General features: G+C 63.7%; 1 protein-coding gene across 1 annotated transcript in view; it reads left to right on the forward strand.

Moving 5' to 3' along the window:
• BAHCC1 (BAH domain and coiled-coil containing 1) overlaps positions 1 to 19,893 on the forward strand; it is a 78,397-nt gene that overhangs the window by 31,119 nt on the left and 27,385 nt on the right. The window contains 3 exon segments of the mRNA XM_074972132.1: positions 1,489 to 1,668; positions 16,170 to 16,292; positions 17,303 to 19,024. Coding sequence (XP_074828233.1) covers positions 1,489 to 1,668; positions 16,170 to 16,292; positions 17,303 to 19,024 — 2,025 coding nt within the window.

Consider the following 19,893-nt stretch of genomic DNA (forward strand, 5'->3'; position numbering starts at 1 on the left):
ACATGATCTCACAGGCCGGTCTTCCACGCTCGCCTCCTCCTCCAGCCCGCACCTCCCCAGCGCCAGCCGCTCCCCAGCACCGCTGCTCTCCCGCCCATCCGGGGGCCTGCAGGCTGGGGAGTGTTGGACCTAGCCCCCTGCCCCCGTTGCTGGTCCGGGTGAGCACCTGGCATGGGGTGTGTGGTCCCTGCTGGGGGGTTGGGGCTGCCAGCCCCCGGCCAGGCCCTGAGGTGTGGGTGCTGTGTGTGTTACAGAAGACAACTGCCTGCTGTCGGGTGGGTGTGGCAGGGCTCGGAGGGGCATACCTGGTGTCTCACAGGCTGGGGGCCGGTGGGGCTGGACACCTGCTCTGCCCTGGGGTGCTGCCAGCTCCTAATCCAGAGCCGGACGCAGGAGGGCCTGGATGGGGCTGCCCCGCGGCCCACGCACGCTCGCGCCCCGGCTGACACCCGCCTACGCAGCCTCTCCACCTTCGGTGCTGGGCCCAGCCCATGGAAGCGCTGGCCCTGGGCTGCTCCTTGAGGGCACTGACTGCAGCATCTGCTGCCCGACATGTGCAGGCATGAAGGGGGGTGCCGAGCTGTCCTGCTGCCCCAGTGGCACTTGCCCTTCGGAGCCCGTGGCAGTGTGAGCAGGGCCCGGAGCTGGGAGCCTCAGGGACGTTCCCTGTGCGTGGCCAGGCGGCTGGGCCCCCACACCCTTTGGCAGCTGCCTGGGGAGCGAGGTGGGGGGGCTGTACCTGAAGGGCGCATCGCTCCCTGGACAGTCCTGCCGGCCTCCGTGACGACACGTGTGGGTGGCTCCTGGGCTGGGGGAGGGGAGCTGGGCTGGGCGGGTCACCATGGAGGGAGTCCCGATGGGGCTGCCTGGGGGAGACGTGTGGAGACCAGCAGGGGCTCCCTGCCCAACAGCTCCGTGGTCCTGCTGAGGGGAGACCGAGCTGCCTGCTCCCCCCCGATCAGCAGGAGCCGAGGGGTGCCCGCTGCCACGGGCGGGCACACAGGGGCACTGTCGGCTCCTTAGAACCACCGAGATGGACGGACCTAGCCATGTGCACGTCCCAGAACAGGCAGGTGAATGCAGCCCCACAAGTGCCCACAGACGTGTACATGGAAACGCTCATGCGCCCTGCACGCCTGTGCCAGTTGGTGCACACACCCAAACGCCTCCCCGTGAGAGATGAGCCCTCACCCTGGGCTCAGAGTGCAAATCGGAAGGGGCAGATTTCCCTGCGTTTCCGCGATGGCCCTGCGGCTCCACACGGCCTCCTTGGTGGGGGTGGCCCTCGGGGACTTCATGGAGCCGAGGGTGAACCTCCCAACAGACGTGGGTGTGAGTGGGTGTGTGCATGCCCGGGCATGTGGGCACTCATTTTCTGGGGGAGCGTGAACGGGTCAGAGCACGTGGGTGCCCGGGTGCTGCTGTGTGGGTGCCCACGTGGATGACCCTGGCCCTGGCGGAGCTGATGGTCCTTTGTTGTGTTCACAGCAGGGAGTGGATTGATGGGGAACACGCCCGCCTCGTCCTTCATGGGCAGCTTCCTCACCAGCAGCCTGGGCTCGGCCGCCCCCACGCATCCCACGGGCCCCGCCTCGTCCCCCTCGGAGCCGGCCTACCGGGGCCCACACTCCGGCACCTCCCAGATCTGGTTCTCACACTCCCACGAAGGTAAGGGCTCGGTGGCCCGGAGCGCCACAGGTGAACTGGGGAGGGAGCGGGGCACAGGAGACAGTGGGGACATAGGGAGCAGCAGCAGCCATCCAGCCTCGACTCATTGCTCCTCCTGGCATACCACAGGGATTTGGCCAGTGAACCAATGGCAGCGAGGTGCCTGCCCGCCCTCGGGCCATGTGTGCCAGATGTGCCAGGTGCATCCTGCTTCCCAGGGCCACGTGTCCCCAGATGTGTCAGGTGCATCCTGCTGCCCAGGGCCACGTGTCCCCAGATGTGTCGGGTGTGTCCTGCTGCCCAGGGCCACGTGTCCCTAGATGTGCCAGGCGCACCCTGCTGCCTAGGGCCACAGGTCCCTAGATGTGCCAGGTGCATCCTGCTGCCTAGGGCCACAGGTCCCTAGATGTGCCAGGTGCACCCTGCTGCCCAGGGCCACGTGTCCCCAGATGTGGCAGGCGCATCCTGCTGCCCAGGGCCATGTGTCCCCAGATGTGCCGGGCGTGTCCCACTGCCCCAAGCCACGTGTCCCCACATGTTCACACTCAGACGTCTCTAAGACCTTTGACTTGGTACCACACAACATTTTGATTAAAACACTAGAATGAGATAAAATTACCCTGGCACACATGAAATGGATTAAAAACTGGCTAACTGGTAGATCTCAAAATGTACCTGCAAGCGGGGAATCACAATTGAGCGGGTGTGTTACAGTGGATCCCGCAGGGATCAGTTCTTGGCCCTACACTAGTTAACATCTTTATCAATGACCTGGAAGAAAACATAAAATCATCCCTGATGAATTTACCGATGACACAAACATGGGGGAGTGGGAAATAATGCAGAGGCCAGGTCACTGGTACAGAGCGATCAGCATCACCTGGTAACCTGGGCGCAAGCAAACAGTGGGTATTTTAATACAGCTACATGTAACTACACATCTGGGAACAGAACGCTGGCCATGCTACCAGGCTGGGGGGCTCTGACCTGGGGAGCAGAAACTCTGTAAAAGATTTGGGTGGGGTGGGGAGGTGGAATTCAGCTGAACATGAGCTCCCGGTGCAACACTGGCCAAAAGCACCGATGGGATCGTGGGATGCACAATGGGAATCTGGAGGAGGAGCAGAGAGGTTATGTCACTGCTGTTCTGGGCACTGGTCTGACTGCTGCTGGGATCCTGTGTCCAGTTCTGGTGCCCTGATTCAAGACGGATGTGGATAAATCGGAGACAGGTCAGAGAAGAGCCACGAGAATGATCAAAGGGTTAGAAAAGCTGCCTTGTTATGACAGATCCAAGGAGATCAGTCTATTTAGCTTAACAATGGGACGGTCCAGGGGGGACTGGATCCCAGTCTGGAAGTACCGACCTGGGGAACTTTGATAACTGGCTCTTCAGTCTAGCAGAGGAAGGTCTCACCCCATCCAGCGGCTGGACGCTGAAGCTAGACACAGTCAGCCTGGGAATAAGGCAGACATTTTTAATGATGAGAATAACTAACCACTGGAGCAATTTCCCCAAGGGGGCCTGGTGGATTCACCATCACGGGCAATTTTGCAATGAAGGCTGTATGTTTGCTAAAAGCTCTGCCCTAGGGATTGTTGTGGGGCAGGTCTCTGAGTCTGGCCTGCGTTATCCAGGAAGTCAGACGAGGTGATTGCAACGGTCCCGTCTGGCCTTGGAATCTATAAATCTGTGTCCCGGCGGCCCCCCTGGCTGTGCATCCCCAAATGTGCCAGCCACCCGCATGGCTCCGCGTCCCCAGATGTGCCAGCTGCCCCCAGGGTCATGTGTCCCCAGATGTGCCGGGTATGTCTTTCTGCCCGGCTGGCTGTGTGGCCCTGCCCCTCAGTTGGGTTAGCTGTGCCTTAGGAGAAGGGCGAGGGTGACTTTACTGGCCCCAGCCAGGTGCTTTTGGTAACCCCATCTCTGGTTACCATCCCAGGGGATGAGCATGTCCGGCGGGGCAGGGTGGCACCGAGGGGGTTAAAGCTTTGGAGGCGCTGGATCTCGGCACGGTTGGCATGCAGAGAGGTCATTGCAGTTGGCAGTGTGAGTGAGCGGTGGGCTCTGTGCTGCTGGCACCCGACTGCACTGTAACGCGACGGTTCCTGCAAATCAAGTGTTTAGAGAGGCGATGAGGTGTGTGTGTGGGAGGGCGGGGCTCTCTGCAGCCCTCTCGCCCTCCTGGGGCCTGTGTGTCTCTGGCTGGGGGGTTGGCGTGACGGGGCTTGGAGGGGCATGATGCTCAGGGACCTGACGGCTCAGGACTGAAAAGTGTTAGAGAGAACTAAGGGGGGGTGGGCAGGGGAGCCCAGGACAGCTGTGCCATGCCCCAGCTTCCCCTGCCCCAGACAGTGCCTGACAGTGCCAGCTCCCACCATGGCTTGTGTGATGTGCACACACAGGGACTGGGCTGAGGCCAGTCTGACTCATGCCACTTGTGACCATTGGAAGTGGAATCTGCTTTGCCAGCTCGCTGTGCCGGGCACCCTCCTGGCAGCACCCCGGGGGCCGTCCCCGTCAGTGCAGTGCACGTGGCCTGGCGCTTCCCAGGCAGGAGTCCAGCATGGAGGCCGCGCTGCAGTGTGAGCTGGGCCCGGGCAAACCGGCCCCTTGGCCAGCAGCTCACTGGGTCGCTGGCCAGCGTGGGGGTGGGTCTGTAGCAGGCTGTGGGGAGCGGGGCAGGTGCCAGGAAACAGCGCAGGGAGCAGCCGGCATAACCGACACCAGGCCCTGAGCTGCAGGTGCCTGCGGCACTGGCTGCCCACGGGGCAGATCTCCGCGATACGCAGCAGGGGCTCCAGGGGAAGGGAGAGGGGCCTTGGGTGGGCGGAGGAGTGAAGGGCCCCTCCCCCTTTCCAGAAGCAGCCCGGGATGCAGGGGTGACCACGGCCTTTCACCCCACACCCAGCCCAGCCGGAGTCACTATCCCAGGCTCCCGGAGCTGGGCTGGGGTGCTATCGCCCACTCGGGGGCTGGCGCCTGTCCCTGCCCCCCACCGCCCGCTCATCAGCACAGAGCCTCTGTGGTTAAACCGGCGACACCCCGGCTTCCTGTGCCACTAACGGCCGGGGGGAGGGGGATCCTGCTGCCGCAGACTGGAGGGGGGGCTCCTGGCTCAGCCCCCCAGCCACGCTGCTCTGCATCATGGGGGTTGTGCTGGGGAGATGCAGCCTGCCTGCCCCCCACACTGGCCCCAGGGAACTGGTTCACTCACTGGTGGGGAGCAGCACCCCCCGTGCCCACTCTGGGCTGGGCAAACCCCCAGAATTCACGGAACTGACTGTACGTCCGATCCCAGCTCACTCCCTAACCCCAGCCTGCTACCCCCTCCCCCAAAGGAGAACTACTGGTACCCCAATGGACAGCTGGCTCCATTCTCCAGCCCCTCCCCATGCCCTGCCAGCTCTGCTGGTGCCCCCAACTCCCGACCCGCAGCCCCCTGCTAGCCCAGCCCTGCCCTCTAAACTCTGCTGGTGCCTCTCAATCCTGGCCCGCAGCCCCCTGCTTTCTCAGCATTGCCCCACCCCAGCGCTGACGGTGCCTCTCACTCCCAACCCGCAGCCCGTTGCTGCCCTTCCCCCCGGCCTGGGTTTGGTGCTGAGTCTGCAGTGTCCCCACCTGCTCCCTGTCCAGTGAGCTGGGTCAGCGCCGGGAAGTGAGGGAGATGCAGAGTTAAGGAGCGAGGAGCAAGGTGGTATTGGCAGGATGCCCTGGCACCGAGCCCGGCTGCTAGTTTGAACTGGTGCCAGCTGGCTTCCGGCATGCCGGGGCTTGCTCAGCACGTCGGCCGGGGGCGGGGGGGCGCAGCGCACGGCTGCATGAGCAAGATCACGAGAGGCCTTATTGACGGGCAGACTGGCTGAGCACCGGCAGCTAATGAAGCTGAAAGGGGCCGGTGCGCGGCATGGGGCTCATAACTCAGCCTTCCAGGAGGGCGCTTGCGCCAGGCTCACTGTTGCGCTAGAGGGAAGCAGAGAGGGGGCCTCACAGAGCCCTGGGGGCTGGGTGGGAAGGGGGCAGCAGGGTGGGAAGGGGCATGGGTCTGCGTGAAGGGGGGCGGGAGAAGATGGGGCTGCAGGCACCTGGAGTAAAGCCCTGGCATCTCACTGCAGGGCCCGTGAGCTGTCATCTCAGCTCTTTTCACCAGTGACACAAGTCTGGAGGGTCTCAGCATGGGGCCCGTTGGGGTGGGGCAGGGTAGAGGGGTGGAGGTGTGCGATGGGACTGGCACATCCCTGGCCCAGAGGCTTGGTTGGTCTCTCTTTGCAGCCCCAGGTTCGACTTCGCTGTGCAGAGGGGCAGGATGGGGCTTCTGGATCTTGGCAGAGCGCTGCATCTCAGCCCTGGCTAGTGGGAATTTCCTGCTCCACGCAGACCTGCTGGGCCCTGAGCCCAGACCCCACTGCGGGGCCCCATTGCGCCAGCTTCCCTGGGAGGCCCTGAGCCCTGGGCCAGAGGGGTGGGGTGTAGCTGTGTCCCATGGCTGGGAGCAGGGGAGCCACCAGAAGCAGTAATGGGGAGAGGATGGGCTGAACGGGGGCGGGCCATGGGGCTGGCCGGGGTGTGTGCCGGAAGCCTGCCCCTGGTGGAGGCAGGTGGGACTGGTGACCCCAAGGGTAAGAGTGAGTCTACAGGACGCCCCAAAGGAAACATCTAAAAATGTTGGGGGAGGGGTCCAGGCCAGGGCTGGACAGACACAGGTGGGGTCCAGGCTTGGAAGAGGGTCAGAGTCTGGGGTGAAGCTGCCCCAGGAGGGAGTGCAGCAAATTCACTGGGCCCAGCCCCATCAGCAGCTCCTGGTCCCATCCCACCAGAGGGAGGGGAATCACCCGGGGCCCTACTGCCACTGTCGGACATTTGTGACTGTACAGGGAAATTGCCCCACCCACCACTGAAATGCAGCCACCTCTGGGCTGCCACGCAGCAGCTGTTTAATCGCTCCAGCAACGCAGCCAGGACAAGGAGTGAGGGAACCAACATGCCCCGCTGAAGCTGCACGTGAGTTTGGAGCAGCAGAACGGAATTGCCCCTTTGGGATCTGGCCAGGATGTGGACGCTGACGCCCTGGCACAGGTGGAGGTTGAATGACTGCAGGCTTCCTGGGTTTGCTGCCCCTGGGAGGGACAACCCTGCCCAGCTCAGCGTCCCCGCTGAGGGCTTGGGGCCAGTGTGCATTGTGCCTCCCAGTCCCCATCTGTGCCCAGGGCTTGGGTCTATGTCTCTGTGCCCTTTGCCAGGCACTGACTCATCTCAGCCCCGCTCGCCTGGCAGCCTGTGACCAAAGCTCCCAGCAGGGACAGGTTGGGCCCCTCCAGGCCTGCTGCAGCATATCTCACCAGCAGCCTGGCGTGCTCAGCTCCTGGGCAAGGCAAGCAGGAGCGGGTGTGTTCCCGTGCCGAGGCTGCTGGGCCGTGCAAGGCTGATGTGTGTGGATTATGGCTGTGCTCACATCACTGCGTGTCTGTACACGTGTCTCTGTGTGTGTCTGTGTCCCTCCCCGTGTGCACGGCCATGGTTGGGTGTGGGTGGCAGGACCTGTGGATATGCCTATGTGCTCACGCATGTATGTATCTGTGCGTGGGGGGGGTATATGCTCACGCGTGCGCATTTAGGCATGTTATAGCCACACTTGCTGCGCGCTCTCCTGGTCCCCCCTCCCCGGTCCCATGTGTCTGCTGTGCGCATCCAGCTCTGGGTGAGCTCCCTGGCAGGGCTGGGTGCGCTCAGGTTTCGGTGAGGTCAGGAGTTCTGAGCCGCAGGGAAACCCCTTCCCTCCCCCGCGGTTATGTGTGTGCTCCCTGTGACGATGTGACGCAGCAGGGAGGGGGGAGTGTTGACCTGGGAATGTGCCCTGGGGACGGGAGACCTGAGAGCCTGTCACCTGAGCCAGGAGGGGGAGGGGGAGGTGACACCTCTGCCCAGGAATGTGGACGGAGGCTGCAGCAGGGAACCTGCTGGGTGGGTTTAGTTTCAGTTTGGGGCTGGGTGGAGGAACACAGGGAACCCCAGGGCTGGGGTCTAAGCTCCCTGCTCCCCCAGAAGGACTTCACTGAGGGGTCCTGGGTGTACCCACAAGCTCTGTTTTGGACTGTGTTCCTGTTGTCCAATAAACCTTCTGTTTTACTGGCTGGCTGAGAGTCTCAGTGAATCCCAGGAAGAGGGGTGCAGGGCCTGGACTCCCCCACACTCCGTGACAACTGGTGGCAGAGGTGGGATCTACTGCACCCCGTGAACGGCGCTTCCTGCAGTAAGTGACTGGGGAACAGTAAAACGAAGGGGGATTGACGGGGACCAGGCGTGCTGAAGATTCAGAGAGAGACGGTTTCAGGGGGCGGTTAACCCCTGGGAGTGTGTGACCAGAGAGAAGGACTTTTGCAGTAACAGGGTCCCCCGGGGGATTGCAGCGAGCGGTCCCAGGGGCGGAGGAGTCTGCAGCTCGACCCTGGCAAAGAGGTGGTGACCTCAAGAAGGACTGGCACACTAGGGGCTTTTCCTGGAAACCGTGGACAGCTGCCCGGCCTGCGAGTGGCCAGCCGGGAGATGTACGCTAAACGCCTTAAGAGCGACCTGGTGGAGCTGTGCAGGCAGAGGGGGCTGCGCGTCGGGAGGTCCACCAAGGAACAGCTGATTGCCCAGTTGGAGGAGAGGGATCGCTTGGATGACCCGATCCCTGTCCCTGAGGGAAGCCGCCCGGCGGACGCAGCGTGGGCCCTGGGGCCTGACCAGGCTGGGAGGGGTCAGACTGCTGCCCAGGACACCCCGAGACCCTTCCTACCTATGCCTGGGGGAGGGGTTGTGGGAAGCCCAGCGAATACCGAGGGCCCCCTGACCCCAGCAGCCAGCAGGGGATCCTCCCAGCGGAGCTCCCCATCCCTGGAGCGGATGCGGCTGGAATGGGAGAGGGAGAGGAAAATGAGGGAGCTGGAGGATCATGAAAAACAACGTCAACATGAGGAGAAACAACGTCAACATGAGCAGGAGGAGAAGGAGAAACAACGTCAACATGAGCAGGAGGAGAAGGAGAGGGAGCGTCAGGAGAAGGAGAGGGAGCGTCAGGAGAAGGAGAGGGAACGTCAGGAGGAGGAGAGGGAACGTCAACATGAGCAGCAGGAGAAGGAGAAACAAAGACAGCATGAACTGGAGCTGGCCAGGCTGAGGAGCAGTGGGGCCCCGGCTGCGGTGAGTGAGGGGGGACCCAAGACTGCAAGGAGCTTTGATAAGTGCTTCCTGGCCCAGCGGAAGGAGGGGGAGGACATAGATAGCTTCCTGACGGCCTTTGAGAATGCCTGCGAGCTGCACAGGGTTGACCCTGCAGACAGGCTCCAGTTCCTCACCCCCTTACTGGACCCCAAAGCCGTGGAGGTCTACAGCCGGATGACAGGGGCAGAGGCAGGGGACTATGAACTGTTCAAACAGGCCCTGCTCCGTGAGTTTGGGCTGACCCCCGAGATGTACCGGAGAAGGTTCCGGAGTCAGCGTAAAATGCCTGAGGTCACCTACCTACAACTGGTCAACAGGATGCAGGGATATGCCCGCAAGTGGACAGCGGGGGCCCAAACTAAAGAGGACCTGCTTGACCTGTTTGTACTGGAGCACCTGTATGAACAGTGCCCTTCCGACCTGAGGCTGTGGCTGGTGGACAAAAAGCTCGCGAACCCCCAGCATGCAGGGCAGCTGGCCGACGAGTTTGTGAACAGTCGGTCAGGGGGTAGCCGGGAGGAGTCCCAAAAGAACAGGCCCCCCCCGATGCAGAGAGAGAGTCACCATGGGGCCTCCCAGCGGGGAAACAGGGAGAACCCCCTCCAAAGGGGAACGCCTGGTGTCGGGCCCCTCCGACCCGTTCGAGGGGACCAACGTGACCTGAGCTGCTATCACTGTGGCCAGAGAGGCCACGTATGGGCCCAGTGCCCCGGGCTCCGGGACAAACTGAGCAGACCCAACCTACCCAGGGTTAACTGGGTAGGGACTCAGCTGGACGAGGGGCAGGCGACCCAGGAAAGGGGGGCTACCAGTTTGCCACCTGCTCAGGAGGGAAGAGTACCCCCAGCCAGCCCCGCCAGAGGGCTGGAGGCTCTGGACTCAGGGTGCTCGGTTTACAGGGTGGGTGCGGGGCTGTCCCTCCGGAGAGAGTGCCTTGTTCCCCTGGAGGTGGATGGGAGGAAGGTCAATGGATACTGGGATACGGGCGCGGAGGTGACGCTGGCCCGGCCCGAGGTGGTGGCCCCAGATCGGGTGGTGCCCAACACCTACCTGACCCTGACGGGGGTGGGCGGGACCCCATTTAAGGTGCCCGTGGCAAGGGTACACCTGAAATGGGGGACCAAGGAGGGCCCCAAGGATGTGGGGGTACACCACCATTTGCCCACTGAAGTTTTGATGGGGGGAGACCTAGAGGACTGGCCAAGCGACCCCCAGACCGCCCTGGTTGTGACCCGTAGCCAGAGCCGGCGAGGGGCACTGCGACCTGACCCTGGGGAGGGTACCACACTGGAGGCGCGAGACCCTACTCGGGTGGGGAGGGAGCGCCGAGGGGCACGGCTCAGAGAGGCTGCGGCCTCAGACCGGGCCACGGAGGGGGAACCGGGCCCCATCCCTTCCCCAGCCGCTGAGTTCCAGGCCGAGTTGAGGAAAGATCCCTCCTTGCAGAAGCTCAGGGACCTGGCCGACCTCAGTGAGGGACGGACCATGAGGAGAGGCTGCCAGGAGAGGTTCCTGTGGGAGAAGGGGTTCCTGTACCGAGAATGGGCTCCCCCAGGGGAAGGGGAGTCCTGTGGGGTCAGGAGGCAGCTGGTGGTCCCCCAGAAGTACCGCCGCAAGCTCCTGTCCCTGGCCCATGACATCCCCCTCGCAGGGCACCAGGGAATCCGGCGCACCCGGCAGAGGTTGCTACAGAACTTTTACTGGCCCGGGGTCTTTACCACCGTCCGGCAGTATTGCCGATCCTGTGACCCCTGTCAGAGGGTGGGGAAGGCCCGGGACAAGGGGAAAGCGGCGTTGAGACCTTTGCCCATCATAGAGGAGCCTTTCCAGAAGGTGGCCATGGACATCGTGGGGCCTCTCAGCAAGACGACCCGGTCGGGGAAGAAATACATTCTGGTGGTGGTAGATTTCGCCACCCGCTACCCCGAGGCAGTGCCCTTAGCTTCCATTGAAGCAGACACCGTGGCAGATGCGCTCCTGACCATTTTCAGCCGAGTGGGGTTCCCCAGGGAAGTCTTGACAGACCAAGGCTCCAACTTCATGTCGGCCCTGCTCCGGTGCTTGTGGGAGAAATGTGGGGTCCGGCATGACTGGGCCTCAGCGTATCACCCCCAGTCCAATGGGCTGGTGGAGAGGTTTAACGGGACGCTAAAGATGATGCTGAAAACCTTTATGAACCAGCACCCGCAGGATTGGGACAAGTACTTACCTCACCTGCTGTTCGCGTACAGGGAGGTGCCCCAGGAGTCTACCGGATTTTCCCCGTTCGAACTGTTATATGGAAGGAGGGTGAGGGGCCCCCTGGACCTGATGAGAGACGAGTGGGAGGGGAAGGCCACTCCCGATGGAGAGTCAGTGGTGGAGTATGTCCTGACCTTCCGAGAGAGACTGGCTGAACTCATGGGCCTGGCCAGGGAGAATCTGGCCAGAGCCCAGAGGAAGCAGAAGGTCTGGTATGACCGCACGGCGCGGGCCCGTGCCTACGCCACCGGGGATCAGGTGATGGTTCTCATCCCCGTGAGAAAGAACAAACTACAGGCCGCCTGGGAGGGCCCGTTCAAGGTCATCAAGCAGCTCAATGAGGTAAACTATGTGGTGGAGCTGTCGAACTGGGCCCACCACCGCCGGGTGTACCATGTGAATATGATGAAGCCATATTATGCCAGGGGGAATGTGGTGTTAGCTGTGTGTGGTCAGTGGGAGGAGCAGGGAGATGACCCTTTAGTAGATCTATTCCCTGGGACCAGAGCTGGTTCCCCCCTGGAAACAATCCCCCTCTCGGATCAGCTCACCCCTGCCCAGCAAGCTGAGGTCAGGGGGGTGCTGCATCCGTACCGACAGCTGTTTTCCAACCAGCCTGGACGCACTAATCTGACTGTCCACCGGGTGCAGACAGGGTCGCACCCGCCGATAAGATGCTCCCCCTTCCGAGTCACAGGGAAAACTGCTCAGGACCTGGAAAGAGAGGTCCGGGACATGCTGGCTTTGGGGGTGATCCAGCCATCGGCCAGCCCTTGGGCCTCGCCGGTGGTGCTGGTCCCCAAAAAGGATGGGTCAGTCCGGTTCTGTGTGGACTATCGGAAGCTCAATGCCATCACTGTATCGGATGCCTACCCCATGCCCAGGCCGGACGAACTCTTAGACAAGCTGGGAGGAGCTCGGTACCTTACCACCATGGACCTTACAAAGGGCTACTGGCAAGTGCCGCTGGATGCAGATGCCCGGCTGAAATCGGCCTTTATCACCCCTCGGGGGCTCTATGAGTTTCTGACCCTGCCTTTCGGCCTCAAGGGAGCGCCGGCCACCTTCCAGCGCCTGGTGGACCAGCTCCTGAGGGGGATGGAGAGTTTTGCCGTGGCGTATATTGACGACATCTGTGTCTTTAGCCAGACCTGGGAGGACCACGTGTCCCAGGTTAGACAAGTGCTGGACCGACTCCAGGGGGCTGGGCTGACTGTCAAAGCGGAGAAGTGCAAGGTGGGGATGGCTGAAGTATCTTACCTGGGCCATCGGGTGGGGAGCGGCCGCCTAAAGCCGGAACCGGCCAAGGTGGAGGTGATCAGAGACTGGCCCGCTCCCCACACCAAAAAGCAGGTCCAAGCCTTTATTGGGATGGCAGGATACTACCGAAGATTTGTGCCCCACTTTAGCGCCATAGCCACCCCCATCACTGAGCTATGCAAGAAGGGGAAGCCAGACAAGGTGGTCTGGACCGAGCAGTGCCAGGAGGCTTTCCGGGCGCTGAAGGAGGCTCTGGTCAGTGGCCCAGTTCTAGCAAACCCAGACTTTGACAAGCCCTTTGTGGTGTTCACCGACGCCTCCGACACGGGACTGGGGGCGGTGTTAATGCAGGAGGATGAAAAGGGGGAGAGACACCCCCTCGTGTACCTGAGCAAGAAGTTGCTACCCCGGGAGCAACACTACGCGGCCATCGAGAAGGAGTGCCTGGCCATGGTGTGGGCCCTCAAGAAACTAGAGCCCTATCTCTTCGGGCGACACTTCACCGTGTACACCGACCACTCTCCCCTGACCTGGCTGCACCAGATGAAAGGAGCCAACGCCAAGCTCCTGAGGTGGAGCCTGCTCCTGCAGGATTACGACATGGACGTGGTCCATGTGAAGGGAAGTGCCAACCTGATAGCGGATGCGCTGTCCCGGAGAGGGGGCCCCGAACTTCCCCAGGTCACTGGTCACAGTGACCCCGCTCAGTTCAGTCTCGAAGGGGGGAGAGAGGAGTTGTCACGGAGTGTGGGGGAGTCCAGGCTCTGCACCCCTCTTCCTGGGATTCACTGAGACTCTCAGCCAGCCAGTAAAACAGAAGGTTTATTGGACAACAGGAACACAGTCCAAAACAGAGCTTGTGGGTACACCCAGGACCCCTCAGTGAAGTCCTTCTGGGGGAGCAGGGAGCTTAGACCCCAGCCCTGGGGTTCCCTGTGTTCCTCCACCCAGCCCCAAACTGAAACTAAACCCACCCAGCAGGTTCCCTGCTGCAGCCTCCGTCCACATTCCTGGGCAGAGGTGTCACCTCCCCCTCCCCCTCCTGGCTCAGGTGACAGGCTCTCAGGTCTCCCGTCCCCAGGGCACATTCCCAGGTCAACACTCCCCCCTCCCTGCTGCGTCACATCGTCACACTCCCCCCCCGTCCCCCCCCCAGACTGAGCCAATACCCCTGAGGCTGGGCAGGTGCCACTCGCAACCACGGCCCCTCTCAGAGCCACAGCCCAGCCTGGGGGGCTGCCCTGGGCCACTCGCTGGGCCTGGGGGCTGGACAGTGTGACTGGGAGGGCCCTGCCATGGGGGAGGGCTGGATTTGACCCCTCAGTGCCCAGTGCAGGAGTCAGCCGGTTGAGGCTGGGCTGGGCCCGGCTGGCAGAAGCTCTGGATCTCCTGGTTCCTCCCTGCTCCTGTGCCCCCTTCCCCTCCGGGCAGAGATGGGTGCACAGGTGTCCCGAGACAGGCACTGCTGCCAGTGGCAAGGGATTCTGGGTAACCGGAGAGTGCCGGGCTGAGCCCACTCTGCTCTGCCCCTGGAGCTGGGTGAGCCGGAGCTCAGACCCCTGGCCTCCTGAAAATCCCCCTCCCTCACCACTGCACCTGCCACCTCAGCCATGGGGAGGTACCCTGTGGGTACCTGGGTCCCAGAGGGCAAAGGGAACCCGCCCCGAGGGGGAAGGACTCCCTGCCTGCTGGCCATCCCTCCCCCAGCTCTGCTGGCTGAGCACAGACATGGGTTTGGGGGGAACGGGACCTTCCAGGGCCTCCTGGGTGCTGGGGGAGGAAGGCGCCTGCACCCTCAGTTACAGCTTGGTACGGCCACGCGCCCAGCAGGGGTGATCCACCCACCGGGCGCCGAGCTCCAGTGCTGGTACCCAGCGCTCGGGGCTATTCGAGTGGGGCTTAGACCCCTTGCCATGCGTTGCGTTTGGGCCCCCACGACTCCCAAAGCACGTGGGTGTCTCGCCGGCTGCGTCCGGCTGGCTGCGTCCGTGTTCGTGCGTGTCTGTCCGTGTGAGTGTCTGCATTCATATATGCATGTTTCTGTGTCGATAAGTGGACGTGTCAGTGTCTGTCTCTGTATGCGCACGTCTGTCTGACCCAGCCATTCACAGCTGTCCCGGGACACGGGGTTCCCAGTTCTCGGGCAGGGTACTCGAGGGGGCTGGGCCCTGCACAAGATTCGGGGCCTGCACTGGCCCCAGTGTGAGGACACAGCACAGAAGCCTGGCCGGACTGGGGGTGGGGTGGGGAGAGACAGGGAGTGACAGCAGGAGATCAGGCATCTGGGCCTGAGGAATTGACAGACTTTGTTGACTGAAATGAGGGCCAGTAAAACTTCTAACAGCAGCTAATGAAAGAGGGACAGCTGCAGGGTTTGCCCAGCCCCGCCCCGTGGCACGGCCCCTGGAGATGGCAGGTGCAGCGCGGGATGAAGGTGGCATTGGAGGTGGCAGAAAGGTGCCCTCGACGAGGCAGTAGTGGATGTTATCGAGGGTCCTTCTGACTGGGGCCAAAGGGAAGAGCTGCCGGAGTCAGATGGGGGCTAACAGGCCTCAGGCTGGAGCAGAGCCCCCGTTAGCTGCATGTGGAGGCTGCGTGATCCTGCCTTTGCTGTTTCCTGACTTCGCTGCTTTCTGGGCTCTGTGCTGCCCGGGTTTGGGTGCGGCCTGGGCTAGCCAGCTGCTGCTCGTGGGGGTGTAACGGGCGAGATCCATGGGGCTGTCACCACGTGGGGAAGAGGGGGTGCTCTTGGCCTAGCGGTGAGCGCTGCTGTGTGCCCAGAATCTAACGAGAACTGCCCAGCTGCTTTGGCGGATCACACAGCCTAGCAAGGGTGGAGTTGCCCCGTGCCAGGGCCAACCACAGGGCTGGGTGGTGCCGAGTGCTGAGGGCTACGGCAGGGCTTGAGTGGTGCCAAGGGTCTGTGCGGGCACAGGTTCTGGTGCATGGAGAAATACCAGGTGCCCCGTGCTGGTCCCTTGGCCTTGGAGAGCACGGGGAAGGCACAGCACAGTCCCCGGTACTGAGGCACTGTCCAGCTTGCAGGGGCAAGTGCACAGAAGCCAGCGAGCTGAGCACTCATGTGTGTGCCAGCTCGCTCCCCCTCTTGTGAGGGCTGCCAGGGCGCTGGGCAGACACGCCAAGAGGAGATCGGGATGGGCTAGCGCGGGGGGGGTGTGCATTGTGCGATTGCAGGTGCACTGACCAGATCTGCCTCCGCCGCAAGACTGGCATCCGGGGGATTGATTGAAACACAATGGGACTGTGTCCTCTCCGCTGGCTCTCTCCTGCCTTGCCCCCCGTGTCACCCCAGCACCTGCGCACCGGGGGGGGGGGGGAGTGTTGCACGCAGGGGGCCCAGGTGCGAATGGCGGGGAAGGGTGTCATGTCACCAGTGTGCGCAGCTAAAGGCCCCAGGGCGATCTCCCGCCGGCCGGAGCTGGGTGGGGTGGGGCTGTCTGACTGCTGGCTCTGTGGAGAGCAGGGACCTGGCTCTGGGAGCCCCGCTCAGAGCCCTGACAGCAGCAACCCGCCCAGGGAGAAGGGCCAGGAGCCTGGATTGTCCATGCAGGCTTTGGTGTTCCTGTGGCCCATCTGGGGGAGGTGCCCAGATGCTATGGGGATGGGCAGCAGGGCTAAGCCTTATGACAGAAGAATGCACTGGGGGTGGTGGTGGTACCATTTACTGAGGGCGTCCCACTGGCCTGCGCACGGGCACCTGTGCTGTGCTCATGACCTGCCTGCCCGTCTGTGCCCCACCGTGGGGCCGGCTCACTCGCTTGCTCTGTCTCCCCAGCTCCGGGGTACCCCAGGTTCTCGGGGAGTCTGGCCTCCACCTTCCTTCCCATGAGCCATTTGGATCACCATGGAAACAGCAACGTCCTTTACGGCCAGCATCGGTTCTACGAAAGCCAGAAAGGCAGGTACCAGGAGGGGCTGGGGCAGGGCCCCCCAGCCTGGAATCTGTGCTCCAGTGGCCGGGCTCCTGGGCCCCAAGGCAATGGGCGGGGAGGGGCTGCCGGGGTGCCCTGGGAGGGGACCAGCCGAGCCCAGGGGGGAAGAGGCAGGAAGCCACCTGGAGTTCTTGGCACAAGCCTGTGCCCCGCGAGAGCTTCCTGTTGGGGATTTGGCCCACTGATGCTGGTGGAGCAGGGCTGGTTACCCCAGCTGATGGAGAGATACCCCCGGTCCCTGTCTGGAGAGTCCGGCCCCGCCATGTGGCAAAGGAAGGGCCAAGTCCCCCTCGCCCCCTGCCCGTGGCAGGAGGGGGCAGCACGCAGGCCCACACAGGGAGACGGCCTGGGCAGTGCAGGCCGTGGGTTGGTTTGCGATGCCCTGGCCCAGCCCATAGCCCTGCGCTGGGACGGAGTATCGAGGGATTTGGGCAACAGGCTGGTTTTTTTCAGCCACTTGGACCAAAAAGTGGGGAACTTCTGGTGGGGGGTGGGGCGATTTGTGGAGGTGCTGGGCGGGGGGAGGGTGGGTTAATGGAAGTGGCAGTTTTGGATTGGGAAGGTTGGGGGTGCTGGAGTGGGGAGGATTGGGGGACTAAGGGGGCTGGGATGAAGGGTGCTGGGGCGGGGAGGGCTGTGGGGCTGGGATAAGGGGGTGCTGGGGGGAGGATTAGGGAGCTGGGATGAAGGGTGCTGGGGTGGGGAGGGCTGGGGACAGGAAGCTGTGGAATGGGGGTGCTGCCGAGGTGGGCTCCAGCATCGCTGAGGCGACTGCCATGGCTCTGAGACGTCGAGTGCCTCCTGTGGGCGAGGGGGGCTGCAGCGTAGCACAGGGTCAGCGGGGCCTGGTGGTGGGCGAGCGCTGGGGAGAGAACCAGCTTCCAGCCCAGCCGGGGCCGTGTCCCGGGCCCCGTGGGGAGGCGGGCGCCCATCGGTGCAGAAGGCCCCACGCTCACCGGCTGCATTTGCCCCCCAGATAACTTCTACCTGCGGAACCTGCCAGCCCAGCCCACCCTGCTGTCAGCCAACCACAACTTCCCCAGCATTGCCCGGGCAGCCCCCGGCCACCCCATTGGGTCCTGCAGCCGTGACCGCGAGGCCAGCCACGGGCTGAAGAGCCACAAGGAATACGACCGCTACCTCCTGGCCAAGGAGAAGGCGGGCAAGGGGGAGGCCAAGGAGAGGCCGGCGGAGGAGGACGTGAAGGAGCGGCACAAGTTGGTGCTGCCCATGACGCCCGAGGGGCACTGCAAGGAGGGGGTCCACCAGAGGAGCTTGTGCGAGAACCGGGCCAAGCACCTCAACTCCTGCCTCCTGAGCTCCAAAATGCTCAATGGTGACGCCCACAAGGCCGTGCTGCCCAGCTGCACGGGCGGTGCCCTGCCCCGGCACGCCGGCACCGCCATGGCCCAGAGCCGCTGCCCCAAGGACGTGCTGAGGTCGGAGCGGGAGCTGGCTCCCCACGAGTCGCCCCAGCCCTACAGCGAGTGCCTGGAGCGGCGCCAGATGCTGCACCACTCGGTCTCCTACACCGTCCCGTCCAGCCTGCCCGCCATCCCGCCCCCACTCAGCACCTCGGCCGCCACCTTCCCCTGCCTGCAGCTCCACTCCAGCCCCGACGGGCTGTGCCCCTTGCAGGACAAAGCCGGGCGCGAGTTGAAGCTCAGCGGGGCCACGTTTGTGCCGTCGGTGGGACACTTAACCGACAAGAGCCGGTCTTTCCAGGTGGCGTCCGAGGCCTGCAGCCTGGAGCGCGGCGAGGCCAAGGAAAGGCACGAGATGGGCTCGGAGCACATGGGCGCCTACAGCAACTCCTTCCACCATCTCAAGGTGGAGGGCAAGGCGGAGCGGAGGCTGGAGTGGGCGCAGGGCTCCAACGCCCGGCTGAAAGGCCTGGAGTACCTCAACAGCGGCGGCTCCGAGGCCCCCTTCCCCAGCCTGCCCCAGGCACCCAAGGGTGGCCTGGAGAAAGGCAGCTACTTCGAGGTGGCGCCGTCTCAGGACTGCTCCCGCGCCAGCCACCAGGACGCCCTGTGCGTCAAACTCAGCCAGTCCTGCTGCACTTTAGACAAGGGCTCCAAGGAGTGCCAGGGCCAGAGCGCGCAGAAGGTGGCGCGGATACGGCACCAGCAGCACGTGCCCCCGGAGCTGGAGCTGGCGGGGAGCGGCTCCGAGGCCAGGAGGAAGTCGATGGGCTACAACGGAGCCCCCCTGCCCCCCTGGGGCATGCAGGGGCAGGGCGCGCCCATGCCCATGGGCGAGGAGAGGAAGAGCTCCTATCTCGACCCCTTCAGCACCAGTTTGCAGCAGGCTGCATTGATGACTCAGGGCTCGGTGCTGAGCCAGGATATGCAGAGCCCCCCTGACGAGGTGTCGGCCATGAAGAACCTGCTGAAATACAGCAACCAAGCACTTATCGTGGGGCAGAAGGCTCCCTTCGTGGGGCTGGGCACCCTCAAGGGCAGCTGCGCCCAGCAGGACGGGAAATTCCCGGTGGGGAAAGGGCAGCAGGAGCTGGAACGGCCGGACTGTGCCCGCAGCAGAGACCACGAGCTGGCCCACGGGGAGGGCGAGGTGCGGCAGCCGCCCGTGGGCATCGCAGTGGCGGTGGCGCGACAGAAGGACACACTGAGCCGGCCGGAGCCCTCATACGGCGCCAACTCCAGCCGGCAGGGCCGGGCGACCATGGGCCTGAAAGGTAACGGGGTCAGGCCAGCCACACGCCGCCCCGGGGATGGGCAGCCCCATGCCTGGGAGGAGCAGCAATGGTGGGGGGTGTCTGCAGGGTCGGTGGTGGGGGGAGGGCGCTTCCCAGAAACCACGAGGATCCGGTTCTTATTGCCAGCCGGCATTGCTCCAAGTTCATGGCCCCCGTGCCTCTGCCCGGAGCCCCGCTGGGAGGGGCATGGCCGTCCCCGGGGGAAAGCACTGACAGGCCAGGGAACCCTGCACTCAAGCCTGCTGCCCCCTGCGGGCTGCACAGTCCCCTGGGCCCCACCCATCAGCCCCTCTCTCTGTTTTCCTCCCTCGAAGCCCAGTGTCACCCTCGGCTGAAAGCCCCCCGCTATTCCATCCTGAGCCCTCCCCACCAGTGCTCTGCCAGTCAGTGCATGCCCCTCAGCCCCGACCCACAGCCCCTGTTAGCCCAGCCCTGCCGGTGGCCCCTCAGTCCCAACCCGCAGCCCCCCCATCCAAGCCCTGCCCCCCCCACTCCTTCCACTGCCCCTCAGTCCCAACCCACAGCCCCTGCTAGCTCAGCCCTGCCCCACACAGCCTTGCTGGTGCCCCTCAGTCCCGACCCACAGCCCCTGTTAGCCCAGCCCTGCCCCCCACACCTTGCCGGTGCCCCTCAGTCCCACCCACAGCCCCTGCTAGCCCAGCCCTGCCCCACACAGCCCTGTCGGTGCCCCTCAGTCCCGACCCACAGCCCCTGCCCACCCCAGTCCCCCACACCCCTTCCAGTGCCCCTCAGTCCCAACCCACAGCCCTGCTAGCCCAGCCCTGCCCCACACAGCCCTGTCGGTGCTCCTTAGTCCCACCCCGCAGCCCCCCCATCCCAGCCCTGCC

This window comes from Natator depressus, chromosome 14, assembly GCF_965152275.1.
Source record: "Natator depressus isolate rNatDep1 chromosome 14, rNatDep2.hap1, whole genome shotgun sequence".
Lineage (NCBI taxonomy): Eukaryota > Metazoa > Chordata > Testudines > Cheloniidae > Natator > Natator depressus.